Source organism: Mobula birostris, chromosome 19, assembly GCF_030028105.1.
Source record: "Mobula birostris isolate sMobBir1 chromosome 19, sMobBir1.hap1, whole genome shotgun sequence".
In the NCBI taxonomy this organism is placed as follows: Eukaryota; Metazoa; Chordata; class Chondrichthyes; order Myliobatiformes; family Myliobatidae; genus Mobula; species Mobula birostris.
Window position 1 is genome coordinate 39,125,541 of NC_092388.1, and position 18,342 is coordinate 39,143,882.

General features: G+C 39.3%; 1 protein-coding gene across 3 annotated transcripts in view; it reads left to right on the forward strand.

The window, feature by feature from the left end:
* Positions 1-18,342, forward strand: part of trip13 (thyroid hormone receptor interactor 13) — a 41,007-nt gene that overhangs the window by 7,350 nt on the left and 15,315 nt on the right. For all 3 annotated transcript variants that reach the window (XM_072283050.1, XM_072283052.1, XM_072283051.1), the window contains exons 4-10: positions 2,908-3,037; positions 9,374-9,429; positions 10,109-10,199; positions 12,096-12,168; positions 13,038-13,101; positions 14,062-14,148; positions 15,636-15,742. In XM_072283050.1, coding sequence (XP_072139151.1) covers positions 2,908-3,037; positions 9,374-9,429; positions 10,109-10,199; positions 12,096-12,168; positions 13,038-13,101; positions 14,062-14,148; positions 15,636-15,742 — 608 coding nt within the window. The remainder of the gene's footprint in view (positions 1-2,907; positions 3,038-9,373; positions 9,430-10,108; positions 10,200-12,095; positions 12,169-13,037; positions 13,102-14,061; positions 14,149-15,635; positions 15,743-18,342) is intronic.

Genomic DNA, 18,342 nt, shown 5'->3' on the forward strand with positions numbered 1-18,342 from the left:
TTTCTGCCAGAGTGCAGACGCAGGTGTTACTCCAAAAATAAACCTATTATAGTGATAAAGCTCTTTCTGAGTATTTATGGTGAGAAACATTTTGGACTCATTCATCTCCATCTATAGGTAGGCCTCAGTTAAGTCCACTTTGCTGAAGTGTTTTCCTCCAGAAAGATTTGCAAAGACATCCTCTATCCTGGGCAGCGGGTATTGATCTACTTTCAGTACTGGGTTGATGGTGACCTTAAAGTCACTACAGGTCCTGACAGATCCATTCTCCTTGGCTCCACTCAGTCTTAGAAGGAATTACTTCAGCCTCCATGTGATCTAGCTCACTAGCTACTTTATCACGGATGGTATAAGGAACCAGAAGGGCTTTGTAAAACTTGGGTGTGGTATTTTTATTCAACACTATTTTACCTTTCATATGTTTGAGTTGTCCAGTGCCATTTTGAACACTGCTGTGGAATCATCCAGTACCTTTCTTAACTTGCTTTCAGTTCACTCTATTACAGGGGATGTGGCATGCACATTGTGAATGGATCTCCAACCAATTTGTCGTTGTCTCAGCCAATCACAGCCCCACTATGCTGGCCCTCCCTTTTTTTTTTACCCAATGTGACTTATTAGTTGTTGTATTTAACTGTTACAAATACCATTCCCACATGAGTTATCTTTTCTTCAGTATAATTTCCTAGTTGGATATCTGTAGGTTTCAGTTCAGTATCTTTGAAATGCCATTCAAACTCTTTTTGTAGTATGACTGAAAAGAACTGAGCCAGTGCCCAGTTTCATTTCAATTTTTCTTTCACTTCTGGTATCAGTCATATTGTCACTTGTTAGTTTTCGCATTGTAAATCTCAAGCATATGCAGTCCCGTATCATTCTCATCATCATATTTGTCATCAACAGCATGCTGATTAGTGCTCTTTTTGAAAGTGCAACTTGACTTTTTATCTTTTTATCTTCCTCGTGCAATGCATTTAGTTTTGCCTGCCTGACATGCTTTTTGTATGTCTTACTTTGCATTTTCTGCAAGTTTCACCCTTAAACCTGCATTGGTCTGGTGTATGTGAGCTCCTGCAACATTGATAATGCAATTTGTTTGTTTAGGCTAGTTTCTGTTTAGATGTTGCAATTTTGTTCGCACTCATTTTCATTCATGACTCCTACTCAGATGTGTCTCTGCTGTTTCTATTGCTACAACAATTTCAACTGCTCTTTCAAATGTAAGTTGTGCTTCAGTTAGGAGCAGTTTTTGAATGCTTTCTTGTAAGATTCTACAAAGTTAATGAAGTCTCAATGCATCATTAAGTCCATCATTGAACTGACAACGCTCAGACAATCGCTTCAATAAGCTGAAATGGACTCCCCTTCCTTTTGATTCTGCTTATGAAGCCTAAAGGGTACTGTAATCAACAGTGATTTTGGTTCTAAATGTTCCTATATTACTTTCAGAATATCAGCAAAGCTCATTTCAGCTGGTCTGCTTGAAGCGGTCAAACGTCTAAGTAAATTATGCCTTTCAACCCAATGCACTCAGCAAATATGGCACTCGCTTCTCGTAGGCTATTTCATTTGCTTTAAAATTCTGCTTAATATGTTCAGTATACCTATTTCAGCTAATCTTTTGTGCAATTGACCGTGTCTATCTTTACGATGTAGGCAATCATTTCTGCTTTGTTTTCCAAGTTTAAGATTATTTTCCTCCAGTACTCACTGTTCATGAACCTGCAAAATTGTCAGTTTTCTGCCTTTTATTTTAAAAAAAAACTCTGTCTCACTGTGCTTTTAAAAAAAACTTTAATGTCTCGCTGCACTTTAACAGGTAGGTATTCTTCTCAGATTTGTTTAAAATTTCCTTGTCACTACTGTTATGTTTTGGTAACTCCAGGCATTAATCAAAAGAAAAACACTGAGTTGGGATAACTCGTGTGCATTCTTAATTTTACATTTAGCACGAAGCACTTAATACGTATGTCATTCATGCACTATTACATGAAACCTGTAATAAATTACTTAAACCAAGAATGCTTAGTCAAACAATATATTTAGAATATTACTCAAATAGTACTGAAATATTAAATGCACCAGTCTGACTGTCATGGGGATGATGGAACCCATTTCAGTTCTTGGAGGGCTGTGGCCACTAGGAGCTTTTGTGTCTTCTATGTCTGAAACATAGTTTATTTACTGAACCTGACAAGTAAAATGTACAGGCAGGCACTCAAGGGAGAATCAATTCCCTGCTGAATTGATAGAAATCAGGGCAAAAAACGAGCTACTAGAGGTACTCAGCAGGTCAGGCAGCGTATGTAGGGGGAAATAGACAGTTGGTGCTTCAAGTAAAGAACCGTCATCTGGACTGGAACTTGAGGGCAGGGCAGAAGTTACAAATCAGACATTGAATGAAATAGATGAGCATAAACTTTACCAGTGCTTTATATCAGCAAATATTATTTTTAATCATGTTTCCCTTTCTGTGATTTGTTACCCTGTAATGTGAGTGCTGATGTCTGTCAGCAGTGCTTAAAAAAATATTAAAATATCTACATCTTAATAGATTGATTCCAGAAAAATAAACATCAATAATAAATTTTAAATATAACCCATGAATACTATTTTGTGGAGACTTATAAAAATTTTATGTTCTGTAAATTAATTTAAGAAATATTAGTACAAAAATATAATTCTTGGTTTTAGGTATACATTATTACCCATGTACATAGGTTTAAAGTTAATTAAGTGCAATTTTTAAATTAAAAATAAATCATTTCCTCACGGGGGGAAATCATCTTTCGACAGTGCTTATTTTTTGAGTTATTCCACTTCTTGGATACAAAACCACAACATATATCTTTACATAATTATTAAACATCTCGCTGCTCTTATCATTTTGTTATGTGTCTCTTGCAGCCTATTGACCTGACAAAATCCAATCTTTCAATTTATATATTCCACCTGAATGAAGAAGGTCCGTCTCCTGAGATTCTGGAAGGGGAAGAGGAGAATATGCCTGCATCAAATAACTGGCTTCTACCTGCTGGTATGTATCTCAACACCCAAAACAACCTCCTGGTTATTACTTGTGCAGTGACCTATAAGCAAACAACATTAATGTCGGAGTTTCCAAGTTGAACAATTTTCAATTAATATTCAAGCAGCCCATCATATTTTTATTTTTTTTCTAGTAGAACTTGGAAATTAAAGCTTACACAGGAACACCAATCTTCATAGAGGGATCAGATATAGAATAGTACAGCACAGTACAGGCCCTTCAGCCCACATTGTTGTGCCAACCCTCAAACCCTGCCTCCCATGTAACCCCTCACATTAAATCCCTCCATATACCTGTCCAGTACTCTATTAAATTTCACTAGTGTATCTGCCTCCACCACTGACTCAGGCAGGGTATTCCACGCACCAACCACTCTCTGAGTAAAAAAACCTTCCTCTAATATCCCCCTTGAACTTCCCACCCCTTACCTTAAAGCTATGTCCCCTTGTATTGAGCAGTGGTGCCCTGGGGAAGAGGCGCTGGCTATCCACTCTATCTATTCCCCTTAATATCTTGTATACCTCTATCATGTCTCCTCTCATCATCCTCCTCTCCAAAGAGTAAAGCCCTAGCTCCCTTAATCTCTGATCATAATCCATACTCTCTAAACCAGGCAGCATCCTGGTAAATCTCCTCTGTACCCTTTCCAGTGCTTCCACATCCTTCCTATAGTGAGGCGACCAGAACTGGACATAGTACTCCAAGTGTGGCCTAACCAGAGTTTTATAGAGCTGCATCATTAGCTCGCGACTCTTAAACTCTATCCCTCGACTTATGAAAGCTAACACCCCATAAGCTTTCTTAACTACCCTATCTACCTGTGAGGCAACTTTCAGGGATCTGTGGACATGTACCCCCAGATCCCTCTGCTCCTCCACACTACCAAGTATCCTGCCATTTACTTTGTACTCTGCCTTGGAGTTTGTCCTTCCAAAGTGTACCACCTCACACTTCTCCGGGTTGAACTCCATCTGCCACTTCTCAGCCCACTTCTGCATCCTATCAATGTCTCTCTGCAATCTTTGACAATCCTCTACACTATCTACAACACCACCAACCTTTGTGTTGTCTGCAAACTTGCCAACCCACCCTTCTACCCCCACATCCAGGTCATTAATAAAAATCACAAAGAGTAGAGGGCCCAGAACAAATCCTTGTTGGACACCACTAGTCACAACCCTCCAATCCGAATGTACTCCTTCCACCACGACCCTCTGCCTTCTGCAGGCGAGCCAATTCTGAATCCATCTGGCCAAACTTCCATGGATCCCATGCCTTCTGACTTTCTGAATAAGCCTACCGTGTGGAACCTTGTCAAATGCCTTACTAAAATCTATATAGATCACATCCACTGCACTACCCTCTTCTATATGCCTGGTCACCTCCTGAAAGAACTCTATCAGGCTCGTTAGACAGGATATGCCCTTCACAAATCCATGCTGACTGTCCCTGATCAGACCATGATTCTGTAAATGCCCATAGATCCTATCTCTAAGAATCTTTTCCAACAGCCTTCCCACCACAGATGTAAGGCTCACTGGTCTATAATTATCCGGACAATCCCAGCTGCCTTTTTGAACAAGGGGACAACATTCACCTCCCTCCAGTCCTCCGGTACAATTCCTGTAGACAACGAGGACCTAAAGATCCTAGCCAAAGGCTCAGCAATCTCTTCCCTCGCCTCGTGGAGCAGCCTGGGGAATATTCCGTCAGGCCCCGGGGACTTATCCATCCTAATGTATTTTAACAACTCCAAAACCTCCTCTCCCTTAATATCAACATGCTCCAGAACATCAACCTCACTCATATTGTCCTCACCGTCATCAAGTTCCCTCTCATTGGTGAATACCAAAGAAATATTCATTGAGGACCTTGCTCACTTCCACAGCCTCCAGGCACATCTTCCCACCTTTATCTCTAATTGGTCCTACCTTCACTCCTGTCATCCTTTTGTTCTTCACATAATTGAAGAATGCCTTGGGGTTTTCCTTTACCCTACTCGCCAAGGCCTTCTCATGCCCCCTTCTTGCTCTTTTCAGCCCCGTCTTAAGCTCCTTTCTTGCTACCCCATATTCCTGAATAGACATTGCTTCCTAAACCTCATGTATGCTGCCTTCTTCCACCTGACTAGATTTTCCACCTCACCTGTCACCCAGGTTCCTTCACCCTACCATTCTTTATCTTCCTCACTGGGACAAATTTATCCCTAACATCCTGCAAGAGATCTCTAAACATTGACCACATGTCCATAGCACATTTCCCTGCAAAAACATCATCCCAATTCACACCTGCAAGTTCTAGCCTTATAGCCTCATAATTTGCCCTTCCCCAATTAAAAATTTTCCTGTCCTCTCTGATTCTATCCTTTCCCATGATAATGCTAAAGGCCAGGGAGTGATGGTCACTGTCCCCCAGGTGCTCACCCACTGAGAGATTTGTGACCTGACCTGGTTCGTTACCTAATACTAGATCTAGTGTGGCATTCCCCCGAGTCGGCCTGTCAATAATCTGTCCTGGACACACTTAACAAACTCTGCCCCGTCCAAACCTTGGAACTAATCAGGTGCCAATCAATATTACGGAAGTTAAAGTCACCCAAGATAACAACCCTGTTATTTTTGCACCCTTCCAAAATCTGCCTTCCAATCTGCTCCTCAGTACCTCCGCTGCTACCAGAAGTGGAGAGAATGAGCAGCTTCACATTTCTGAGCGTCAAGATCTCTGAGGATCTAACCTAGTCCTAACATAGGTAGATAGGGTAATTAAGAAAGCTCACAGGTAGATAGGGTAGTTAAGAAAGCTTATGGGGTGTTAGCTTTCTTAAGTTAAGGGATAGAGTTTAAGAGTCACGATGTAATGATGCAGCTCTATAAAACTCTGGTTAGGCCACACTTGGAGTAGTGTGTCCAGTTCTGGTCGCCTCACTATAGGAAGGACATCTTCAGGAAGCGGTGTCTCAGAAAGACAGCGTCCATTGTTAATGACCTCCAGCACCCTGGGCATGCCCTTTTCTCACTGTTACCATCAGGTAGGAGGTACAGAAGCCTGAAGGCACAGACTCAACAATTCAGGAACAGCTTCTTCCCCTCTGCCATCTGATTCCTAAATGGATATTGAATCTTTGGACATGACCTCACTTTTTTTTAAAAGATACAGTATTTGTCTTTACATGTTTTTTAATATCTATTCAATATACGTAATTGATTTTAAACGCAAACAACAGGAATTCTGCAGATGCTGGAAATTCAAGCAACACACATCAAAGTTGCTGGTGAATGCAGCAGGCCAGGCAGCATCTCTAGGAAGAGGTGCAGTTGACTTTTCAGGCTGAGACCCTTCGTCAGGACTAGAGACGAAGGGTCTCGGCCTGAAACGTCGACTGCACCTCTTCCTAGAGATGCTGCCTGGCCTGCTGCATTCACCAGCAACTTTGATGTGTGTTACGTAATTGATTTACTTGTTTATTTATTATTATTTTTATTATTGTTAATTTTTTCTCTGCTAGGTTATGTATTGCATTGAATTGCTGCTACTAAGTTAACAAATTTCACGTCACATGCCAGTGATAATAAACCTGATTCTGACTCTGAACACTAAATGTGTAAAGCTGGAAACATTCAACATGTGTATAGGGAAAAAAAAAGGAAGTTAGTATTTCAGGTTGTTAAACTTTCATTATTTGTGATAATGTTTGTCTATTAGTGATGACCAAATTATAGTGTCGTCTTGTTCAAAGGTTGTAAAATTCTCTACCTGAAAAGGTTAAAAATCAGTTTTGGTACTATCTCTCAAAAGGGTTTGTATCTGGGTTTAGCATCACTGGAGTGAATTGTACAATAGTTAATAGAAAACAAAGAATAAATTTGTCATTTTCGGGTTGAGAAGCTGTGTCCAGTGCTTGCCACAGAGACTGATGTTGGAGCCTCAGTAGTAAACAATTTATAGCAATGATTTGAATGAAGATACACTCATTGGCCACTTTATTAGGTACACCTGTACGCCTGCTTGTTAATGCAAATAGCTACTCAGCCAATCATGTGAAAGCGACTAAATACATAAAAGCATGCAGACATAGTGAAGAGATTCAGTTATTGTTCAGACCAAATATCAGAATGGGGAAAATATGATTAAAATGACTGACCATGGAATGATTGTTGGTGTCAGATGGGATGGTTTGAGTATGTCAGAAACTACTGATTTGGGATTTTCACACATAGCAGTCTCTAGAGTTTACAGAAAAAGGTGTGAGAAACAAAAAAACATGCCATAACCTTCAGTTCTGTGGGCGGGAAAAAAAGAAGTAATAATAATTAAGCAATCAATATTGAGAACATATGAAGATTCCTTGAAAGTGAACCCATTAGTTGTGGGAACAATTCATTGACGGGGCAAGTGAGATTGAGTAAAGTTATTTATCCCCTCTGATTCAAGAGCCTGATGGTTGAGGGGTAATAACTGTTCCTGAAAATGATAGTATGAGTCCTAAGGTTCCTGTACCACCTTCCTGATGGTAGCAGTGAGAAGAGAGCATGACTTGGGTGGTGGGGTTCCTGATGATGCATGCTGCTCTGCTGCGACAACGCTCTGTAGATTTGCTCAATGATGGAGTTGGCTTTACCCATGATGGACTGGGCCATATCCACTGTTTTTTTGTAGGATTTTCTGTTCAAGGGCATTGGTGTTTCCACACTAGGCTGTGATGCAAGCATCACACATCTCTAGAAGTTTGTCAAAGTTCCAGATGTCATGCTGAATCTTCACAAACTTCTAAGGAAGTAGAAGTGTGCCACTACCAGGACAGGTCCTCTGAAGTAATAATACCAAGGAATTTAAAGTTGCTGACTCTCTCCACCTCAGATTTCCCCAGTGAAGACTGACACATGGACCTTCGGTTTCATCCTTCTGAAGTCAATAATTAGCACCTTGATCTTGCTGATATTGACTAAGAGGTTGTTGTTGTGGCACCACTTAGCCAGATTTTCAACTCCTTCAATTCCGGAATGGAAGGGTTATCATATGAGGAACATTTGATGGCTCTGTACTTGCTGGAATTCAGAAGGATGAGGGGGATGTCACTGAAACATTTTGAATGTTGAAAGGCCTAGACAGAGTAGATGTGGAAAGGATTGTTCCCATGGTGGGAGAGTCTAGGACAAGAGGGCATAGCCTCAGTATCCTGGACACCCTTTCAAAACAGAGATGTGGAGAAATTTCTTTAGCCAAAGGGTGGTGAATTTGTGGAATTTGTTGCCACATGCAGCTGTGAGGAGGCCAGGTCATTGGGTGTATTTAAGGCAGAGATTGATAGGTTCTTGATTGGATATGGCATCAAAGGTTACAGGGAGAAGGCCAGGAACTGAGGTTGAGGGGACAGAAAAAAAGGATCAGTCATGATTAAATGACAGAGCAGACTCGATGGGCCAGATGGTTACGACAGTGATGTCGTCAGCAAACTTGAATATGGCATTGGAGCTGTACTTACCCACACAGTCGTAAAGGTAAAATGAGTAGAGCACAGGGCTGAGCACACAGCCTTGAGATGCACCTGTGCTGTTGGAGCTTGTGGAGGAGGTGTTGTTGCCAAATGAGGGCATCGAGGATCTAATTACACAAGAAAGTACTGAGGCCAAGGTCTTAAAGCTTAATGCAAAACTTCACTGAAGATTTGGGACAGACTCAATGGACAAAACATCTGTGTTACATGATTCTGTGACTTAGGAACAGTGCCTTTGGTTCATCTCTTTTTCTACTTTTAGTACCTTGTTAGATCCTTTGCAAGCCTTTCAAATTAACCTTTTGCAATCAGAGCCATTTTTTCAAGGTAGCAGAACACATTTTGAGGAACAGAATTAAATACTTCTTGGTAAAAATAGTTTTATATATATATATGTATATATATTTGTGTGTGTGTGTATGTATGTATATATAAAATTTTTTGATGCTCTTAGTTTAAGAATAATTAATAAAATCAAAAATCTTTACAAGATTTTATAAAACTGTTGAAGGTATTCTTCAATTCATTGCTAGAAGATGTACAGCACTGAGTGTTCAGACTATTTTTGAATCTAATTGGATTATGCTCACCTGTCTGCATAATGTATGTCTGCAAAGAATAACAGTTAAATTTACTTTAGCTGTTTATAAGAATCATGGTATGCATATTATCTGACTGGTAATTTATTGTCCTAAAAAGTGTGTTAAAACTGAATTTTTCATCATATACGGGAGTACTTGTAGAAAAACAGCTATATGTTTTAGAAATTTATGCACTGAAATTATTGCTATATGTCACTAAATATACTTTTTTAAATCCCATCTTTATAGGTGAATTTCATGGACTCTGGGAGAGTTTGGTATATGATAGTGAAGTTAAATCACAAGTAAGTGATTCCAAAAGTTACAACACTACATTGGTTTTGTAGAGTTTATTTATAGTGTTATTGTTTTAGACTTGTAGATGCATTTAGGAATATTTATTTGGAATACCCTCAAAAATATTAATTTCATTCAAATTGCTTTCTGATATATTTCTAATATTCTATATCAGTCCTTCATGTTGGTATCAATCTCCCCTCATTTCTTTAAAAATAACCTTCGATACTTCAGTGCCATCAGGAATACTCACTTGCAAAATAATTCCCTGGAAAGTTGTCATTGGTCATCAATTGTAAAGCTCTATCGGGTATTGATAATCATTGGAACAATAACTCAAAAGTGGCCAAATGTTCAGCTGTATAATTGTAGAAATGCAGAGACTGAGAAGAGGACAATAGTTTGACACTTGAGCTAAACAATGTCAAGAAACTAGGAATAATGATATTGATAGGATGAGAAATGGTTAGTGTGGCGGGGCAGCATTGAATTTTTTATATGTACAGTAAAAGCAGGAAAATGTTTAATAATTAGTACTGTGGATGTTTAAATGCAATAAAACACTTGTTTTTGGCAGTTTTCTCTATTTTTCAAAGTCTGATTGAATTTATCTACTTTATTTTTTTAGAATATGCTTGAACTGGATATTCTTTTACATGCTAACCTACAATAACTAATTTCTTCCAGTTACTTGAGTACGTCTCAACCACCTTGCTGTTTTCTGACAGAAATGTTGACAGCAATCTGATTACATGGAATCGAGTGGTGCTGCTCCATGGTTAGTCTTGGCTCGTTTGCTGTTATTAATATATTTTGTCTTAGTACACCAGTTAATTTGACATGCTCCATCTCCTAATATTACTGCCATCAGTGGATCCTCTATGCATCTGGGTATTTGTTCATGTAGATATCGATTTCCTCCAGATTTTAAAACCATTTTGTTAAGTATAATGTATCCAAATTGGAACTTTCAAAATGCATTGGTTTGTGAGGTTAGAAATTATAATGCATACCACCACATTTAATCTGATAATTTGTGAGTATTTTCTCAGCTTTAGAACCACTATAGAATTGGGTAAAAGAACAGGGTCAAAACTGATGTTTTTTTTTCCTTTCAACACTCCAGTCAGTAAAGATTTCCTGCTCCTTGTACTTGTCAATGATTTGTATTGGAAAAATATGCCAACGTGGCTCCCTCTACACTGAGACCAGATATAAATTGCCAAAAGCAGAATTTTACTGTGGCCGACCATTTTAATTCCCATACCTATTCCTGTTCTGACACGTCAGTCCATGGTCTCCTCTTCTGCCTCAATGAGGCCACTCTGAGGGTGGAAGAGCAACACGTTATATAACGTCTAGATAGCCTCCAACCTGATGGCATGCACATCAATTTCTCTTCCTGGTAATTTTTTTCCCTCCACCCCATTCCCTCTTCTATTCCCCACTCTAGCTTCTTAACTCTTCTCCTCATTTGCCTATAGCCTCCTACTGGTGCCCTTCCTTCCCTTTTTCTCATGGTCCACTCTCCTATCAAGTTCCCTTTTTCCAGCCCTTTATCTTTCCCACCTGGCTTCACCTATCACCTAGCTTATTCTCCTTCCCCCCCACCATGTTTTTATTCTGGTATCTTCCCCTTCCTTTTCAGTCCTGAAGAAGGGTCTCAGCCCAGAATGTTGACTATTTATTCATTTCCATAGATGGTGCCTGACCAGTGTTTCTCCATCATTTTGTATGTTCTGTGGGTGTCAAGCATCTGCAGAATCTCTTGTATTTAGGGTAGATATTTGGTGAACAGCAAGTCTGCAATCTGGAAATCATTAGAAAGCAATGGTGTAAAACAGGAGTCGAAAATAGAATGCTAGGTAGTTGAGTACTGAATGTTGGTGTCAAGCACTTTGAGACAATTAGATTTGAACAACAATGTTATCTTCTATTTTACAACCATACTATTTGATTTGAGCAACACACACAAAATCTGCTTGAACTACCTGGTTTAGAAACAGTTTAAGATTCTGCATGAATAATGCAGAAAATATTTCCCAGCTGTACAAAGAGCTTTTAAAAGAAGTTGAAGATTGTCTTTAAAGGTGAAAAGAAAATGATGAAATAAATTCTTTGCTTTATTAAATCGTGACCCAAAGGAAATGGACTAGTTGTTTAAAATAGTGTTTCGGAACTTAGCTTACAGAAAAATACTTAAGCCTTTTCACCGAGGTACAGAATTTGCATTCATGATTGCTGCATAAAATCTACACTTTAAAGTATATTTGAATACATACGTGTACTGGGAAAAAGTGTTTCATTATGATAACATGGCAGAGACTTGCCAAAAATCATATCTATGTTGAAATGAAGAAATTTTTTTCCGGATTATATAGGCTATTGTGGTTTCTTTTGTGGAAGTGAGCTAGCTGGGAGGGAAGTGAGAAAAGTCATTCCAAGATTGATTGCCTCACGCTCCCTTGAGGGTTGGTTACCTGGGCCATCTGCACTTAAGAGCCGCATCCTCTCCTATCTTTACCTTTTCTTTCAATTATGTCTCCACTTCCCAATTGAAATTTGCTATTAAATCTACTTACATTACTTCTTTGTGCAGCGCATTCCTGATCATAATGCAGTAATCACTGCAAGATAAGTGTTAATATTGTACTGTTTTGTCTCTTTAAAATAGGTCCCCCAGGAACTGGGAAAACGTCTTTATGTAAGGCACTGGCTCAAAAACTCACTATTCGATTTTCTCACCGGTGAGAGATCACAAAGTTAATGTTATATTGAATTAAGCTATTGCAATAAACTTTGTAGTATTCTATGTTTATTTGCTGGTATTTAACAAAAAAAAACTGCTGGCAGTGAAGAGCACGACTGGTATTTTTAAGATTCAAGAGTCATCTATTATAAAAGAATATATAAATTATAGAACCTCGAGATTTGTTTGCTCACAGGTAGCCGCAAGGCTAGAAACCCTAAAGAGCCCAATTAAAGGGGAAAAAGTAATACAAATTAAAAAACCAACACTCAATGCACAGGAAAAAATACAAATCATGCAAACAGCAGCATTCCAAATGAAAAATTAGTCCTTGGATCTGAACTCAGGAGCAGACCTAAAGCCTAGCTTATGAGTTCATCATATTAGCAAGCACGGAGCACAGCAGCTGGGGCAGTCTTCATAGCCTTAGTGCCATGGAGATGACCATTGCAGAGAATGAGTAAAATTGGCTCTCGTCTTGACCCACGCCCTGTCTTTTCAGTTATCTAGGCCAGTGTTTAAGTTGACCCAGTGACAAAACAGCGAATGGAGAGAGGAGTGAAGATCGTGGAGAGTGAGTGAAATCGGCTCTCATCTCCGATTTGGGCCAGCATTTAAATGTCTAAACAGCATATAGTACCTCACACTTAGACCCAGTCACTGCTGCTACGAAAGGCTCTGGTCCTAGACTGCTCTTTCCAGCGATTGCTCCAGGCCCAGATTTCGTCGCCCAGTCATTTTATTGAGCCATATTTAATTTAAAGTTTTTAGTGTGAATGACATGAGGAAAGATGGAGACTTCATCAGTAATTGAAAATAATTGAGGAGGCTAATAAAATCAAATGTTATTGCAACTGTGTCTTTCAGGTACCGGTATGGACAACTAATTGAAATCAACAGCCACAGTCTCTTCTCCAAATGGTTTTCAGAGGTAAGTATGCCCAGTACTTATTCACATTTTTGTGATTATTTTCTTGTGAAAAATGAACTTGCAAACAAGAAATTGCAATCTTATAAGCCTTGCCTTTTACACCCCAGAATCTTGCTTTAAGCTCTTGCTAAATATTTTCAATTTTGATCACTAAAGTTAATTATTTAAGATAATTACTGACTGAAGTTTAGTAAATCTATCATGCCTGCTGGTTATTTTATCAATTCTAAGTTGATGTTTGTGTCTAATTTCTCTTTTATGTCCTAGATGAGTCAACAAAAAATTAGGCTTCACAATAGTTGAGCCTAATTATTCATAAGATCATTGGCAGTACTATCAAGCACATTAAACAAATATATACAAATGAGCTGCCAGAAAGTTAGGAGAATGTCCCATTACTCTTCTTGCCATTCACAAGCTTAGATTTTGCATTCTGTGAATAGTATGTTATTGTCAGGGTTTGTACTTGCTGTGTTATCAGCCATGAGTGAACCGTGAGCAGAATGTTTCTGCTTTGAAGGATTTGATAAAGAATAGAGGGTGATTGACATAAATCTTGGGTCACTTGCAAGGCCATCTTGAAAGGCTGTGCACTGAGAAACAGTGAGGGGAGTGCATCCTGGTCCTTGCACTCAGATTTGCATAGAACCATGCCTTCCAGTATGGAAACAGTGGCACATTATACCATCGGCATCACATGTGAATTGTTATTAATGCTATGTTTTTTGGATGTGTGCACAAACATTTGTGATTTAATGAGGAGATCACAGGTATGTTATATATGGGCATGAGACTAGATCAGAATTGTGCACAAATGAGGATGTGGAACACATACAGATGCACTGCATAATTTAACTTCTACCCCTTAATTGTTTTATTCTGTAAAACTATTTCTTTCATTTTGCAACAGTGATGTAGTATCCTACTAACTGAATTTTGATTAAAATATCATTTAAACAGAGCGGAAAACTTGTTTCAAAGATGTTTCAAACTATTCGGGACTTAATAATGGATGCAGAATCCCTTGTATTTGTTTTAATTGACGAGGTAAGATGATTCAACAGAACTACTGAGAATTTCAGATTACCTTGGGTAGATATTTTCTAGATTATTTTTGTTTTGAATGCTATGATATAAAGTAGAAAGAAAATTCAAGAACACAAGTTCCACCTCAGAACATATTGTCCAAATACTTCTGTGCTACAAAATCTGAGTTGTCTTCTAAATCTTATTTATGCAAATATGGCTTAAACTGTCCTTTTACCAACAAAGGGCCAGTTTTATAGTCATTTTTTTTCATTGTGTAGCCCCCCTGGCCACCCTCAGGGTCGCTCGGCTCGCTGTCGTCTAGGGAAACAGCCTTGGCCCCGGCAAACTGGGTAATTAGTTTGTGTGGATGCTGTGTGAGGTACCCCACCCCGCCCAAATAACAGACATTACACCAGATGCAATTAAATGATTTACAGTTTATAGATATTACTGGAACTATATAATTAAAAGAGAATAAAATATAAAAGGAAAATAAGAGGCGCCACACTTATCAAAGTTCAATCTCTTCGTGCACAAAAATCGTTGGAGCTCAAGGACCTTCTTCTTCACCCTGCGACCCCCTCGGACCACCTCGACTGGCCGCCTGGGACCAACAACGGTGGTCGACCAGACGCTCCGCACGAGTCCGTCTCCGTCTCCTCGCCGAACGTCCCGCTCGGGGTCCGACCCCGTTAGCGAACTCACAGCACCTCGTCCATCCTCTGTATCGCTCTCCCGCCTTCTGCCCCCAAACCCCCTCGCAAGCAGTATCTTCAAATACACCAAAACCATAACAACTATCCCAATTGGTTAATAGCACCCCCTTATCACCCTCTAGACCACAATAAGCTGCTAGCACAAACTTTCTCAGCGTTAAAGCACAACAAAGCCGCATTCTCCAGATTAACATAACAAAAACGCCATTTTAATTAGCCTCCGCAGTAACATAAAAATCGAAACCCCCGTACACTTGTAATTCACCAGAAATTTACCATTACCATTGAATATGCAGTAACTTGTTTTTGCTGTCCACTTTGCATGTTTGTATTGCTAATCCTTGATTTTTGCTGTTTATCATTGGGAACAACAGAAAGGGAGAAAATTCTTTTAATAAATCTAGGTGATTCATTCTAGGTCATGAGTTTCAAAGTTGAATTTGCAATCCTTGGAAATATGAAGAGATCTAAACGGGCTGTCAAATTAATTTTTCTTTCATATTTTGGAGTAACTTCCTCCATTATCCACATAGGAAGTGCGTGGCTAACTTGTAATGTGTTGTTCCCTTTGCTTTTTTAAAAAAGAAATGATATTCCTGCCCTTCTCTAGTGAAATGTCATTAAAAGCAGAACTTATCAAAGGATGTAAAAATTAAATCTGTTAACACAATTATGCTAAAGTTCCTGTGACGTTTTTATTTTAACTGAAGGAGAAGTTTGATTAATAACTTTATTTTTGAAAGAGCAACTGTTTCATTATTTAGTCACTTGCTGTCTCTTGTGCTGCAGGTTGAAAGTTTGACAGCTGCCAGGAATATTTCAAAGGCTGGCACAGAGCCATCTGATGCCATTCGAGTAGTTAACGCTGTATTGACACAAATAGATCAGATCAAAAGGTAAACTTAATTCCTATAGTTTAACTAGATGACAAGCCACATATAGTATAACCTCCTCTGCAGTCTCTAATTATTAGTTTTAAAGGTTTTCTCTTTTGTTCTAGTTGTTATATGCTTTGCAGCAGAGTAATCAATCCTCTGTTAGCAGAAAGATAAGCATGCCAACAGTGGCCTAAACTCCTGCTTTGATCTGCAAGGCAACATCACTTACTATGACACAGAAGGAGGTTGTTCAGTCCATTGAACCCATTCTGGTTCCAAACAGAGCAATCCCACCAGTCTCATCCCTATACCCATCAACAGTTCAGAGCCTCAAGTATGACAACTGATGCCAGGGCAACTGAAGACCCATTGAAAACATTCATATACAGTGGTTTATGAACTTGTAATACTTAAGGCATATGTTGATATTTCTGAGTGTTCAGAATTTAACTGCCAACATTGAAAGCCTCATGATGCTTCGGGCCTCTATTCAGGTGTGAATTCCATGAAGTAGTATATTACACTCATGGTTGGTGAATCTGGGGGTGTACTTCTAACACTCCCCACGCATTTGTCATCCCTGCCATCACATCCCTTGTAGAGTCTGACAAGGTTCAATGCCAACTGCCTTTTTAAATACTGAAGTCGTTGCACATTAGCTGAAATTGATTATTGGGAAGCTTTGTAACTATAACTGCAAAGAGGTTGCATCTGAATATTTGTATCTGAATGCTCCAACAAAAATTACAGAATTATACTTCAACGGTCCTATTAATCAGTTAACAGATACCATTTCCAGGCAGTTTTCTATCTTTTAAATTCACTCTTAAGTAACTGAGTTCAATTCATTGCTAGACTAAAAAGTGTGAGAAGTTTATCTATTCAAGCACTGAAATTGATTTTATTTCCATTTTAGTTTAAACCTCCCTTGCCTGTACATAATCTAGCTTTATCAGTAATAGTTTAAAACAAATGATTTGCTGTATGGTTTTGACTGGAAAGGGACATTTGCAGGAAGGACAGCAGAGCAGCAATGGCTGGAGTTTCTGTGAAAAATGAGGGAAGTGCAAGACAGATATATTCCAAATAAGGAATTTTCAAAGAAGGACACTACCGTTGCTGACAAGGGAAGTCAGAGCCAAAATAAAAGCAAAAGAGAGGGCATACAAGGAAGCCAGAGCTAGTGGGAAGATAGAGCATTGGGAAGCTTTTAAAAACTTGCAGAATGAAACTAAGAAGGTCATTAGGAAGGAAAAGATGAATTATGAAAGGAAGCTGGTGACTAATATCAAAGAAGATACTAAAAGCTTTTTTAAGTATATAAAGGGTAAAAGAGAGTCGAGGGTAGATATAGGACCAGTACAAAATGACACTGGAGATATTGTAATGAGAGACGCAGAGATGGCAGAAGAACTGAATGCATATTTTGCATCAGTCTTCATAGTGGAAGACGTCTGCAGTATACTGGACATTCAAGAGTGTCAGGGAAGTGAAGTCTGTGCAGTGTATATTACAACTGAGAAAGTGCTCAGGAAGCTTAATGGTCAGGGTGGATAAATCTCTTGGACCTGATGGAATGCACCCTCGGGTTCTGAAGGAAGTAGCTGGAGAGATTGCGGAGGCACTAACGGTGATCTTTCAAGAATCGATAGATTCTGGCATTTTACCGTATGACTGGAAAATTGCAAATGTTACTCCACTATTTAAGAAGGGTGGGGGGCAGCAGAAAGGAAACTATAGACCTGTTAGCTTGACATCAGTGGTTGGGAAGTTGTTGGAATCAATTGTTAGGGATGAGATCACAGAGTGCCTGGAGGCACATGACAAGATAGGCCAAAACCAGCATGGCTTCCTGAAAGGAAAATCCTTCCTGACAAACCTAATGCAATTTTTTTGAGGAAATTAAAAACAGGGTAGATAAAGGAGTTGCAGTAGACGTGGTGTACTTGGATTTTCAGAAAGCCTTTGACAAGGTGCCGCACGTGAGGCTGCTTAGTAGGATAAGATCTCATGGAATTACAGGGAAGTTACTAGCATGGGTGGAGCATTGGCTGATCGGCAGAAAACAGAGTAGGAATAAAGGGATCCTATTCTGGCTGGCTGCTGGTTACCAGTGGTGCTCCACAGGGGTCAGTGTTGGGACTGCTGCTTTTTACGATGTATGCCAATGATTTGGGCTAATGGGATTAGTGGATTTGTGGCTAAGTTTGCTGGTGATACAAAGGTATGTGGAGGACCGGGTAGTGTTGAGGAAAAGGAGAGCTTGCAGAGAGACTTAGATAGTTTAGGGGGAGTGGGTAAAGAAGTGGCAAATGAAATACAATGTTGGAAAGTGTATGGTCATGCACTTTGGTGGAAGAAATAAGTGGGCAGACTATTATTTAGATGGGGAGAGAATTCAAAATGCAGAGATGCAAAGGGACTTGGGAGTCCTTGTGCAGGATACTTGAAAGGTTAACCTCCAGGTTGAGTCGGTTGTGAAGAAGGCGAATACACTGTTGGCATTCATTTCTAGAGGTATAGAATATAAGAGCAGGGGTGTGATGTTGAGGCTCTATAAGGCACTTGTGAGATGACGCTTGGAGTATTGTGTGCAGTTTTGGGCTCCTTATTTTAGA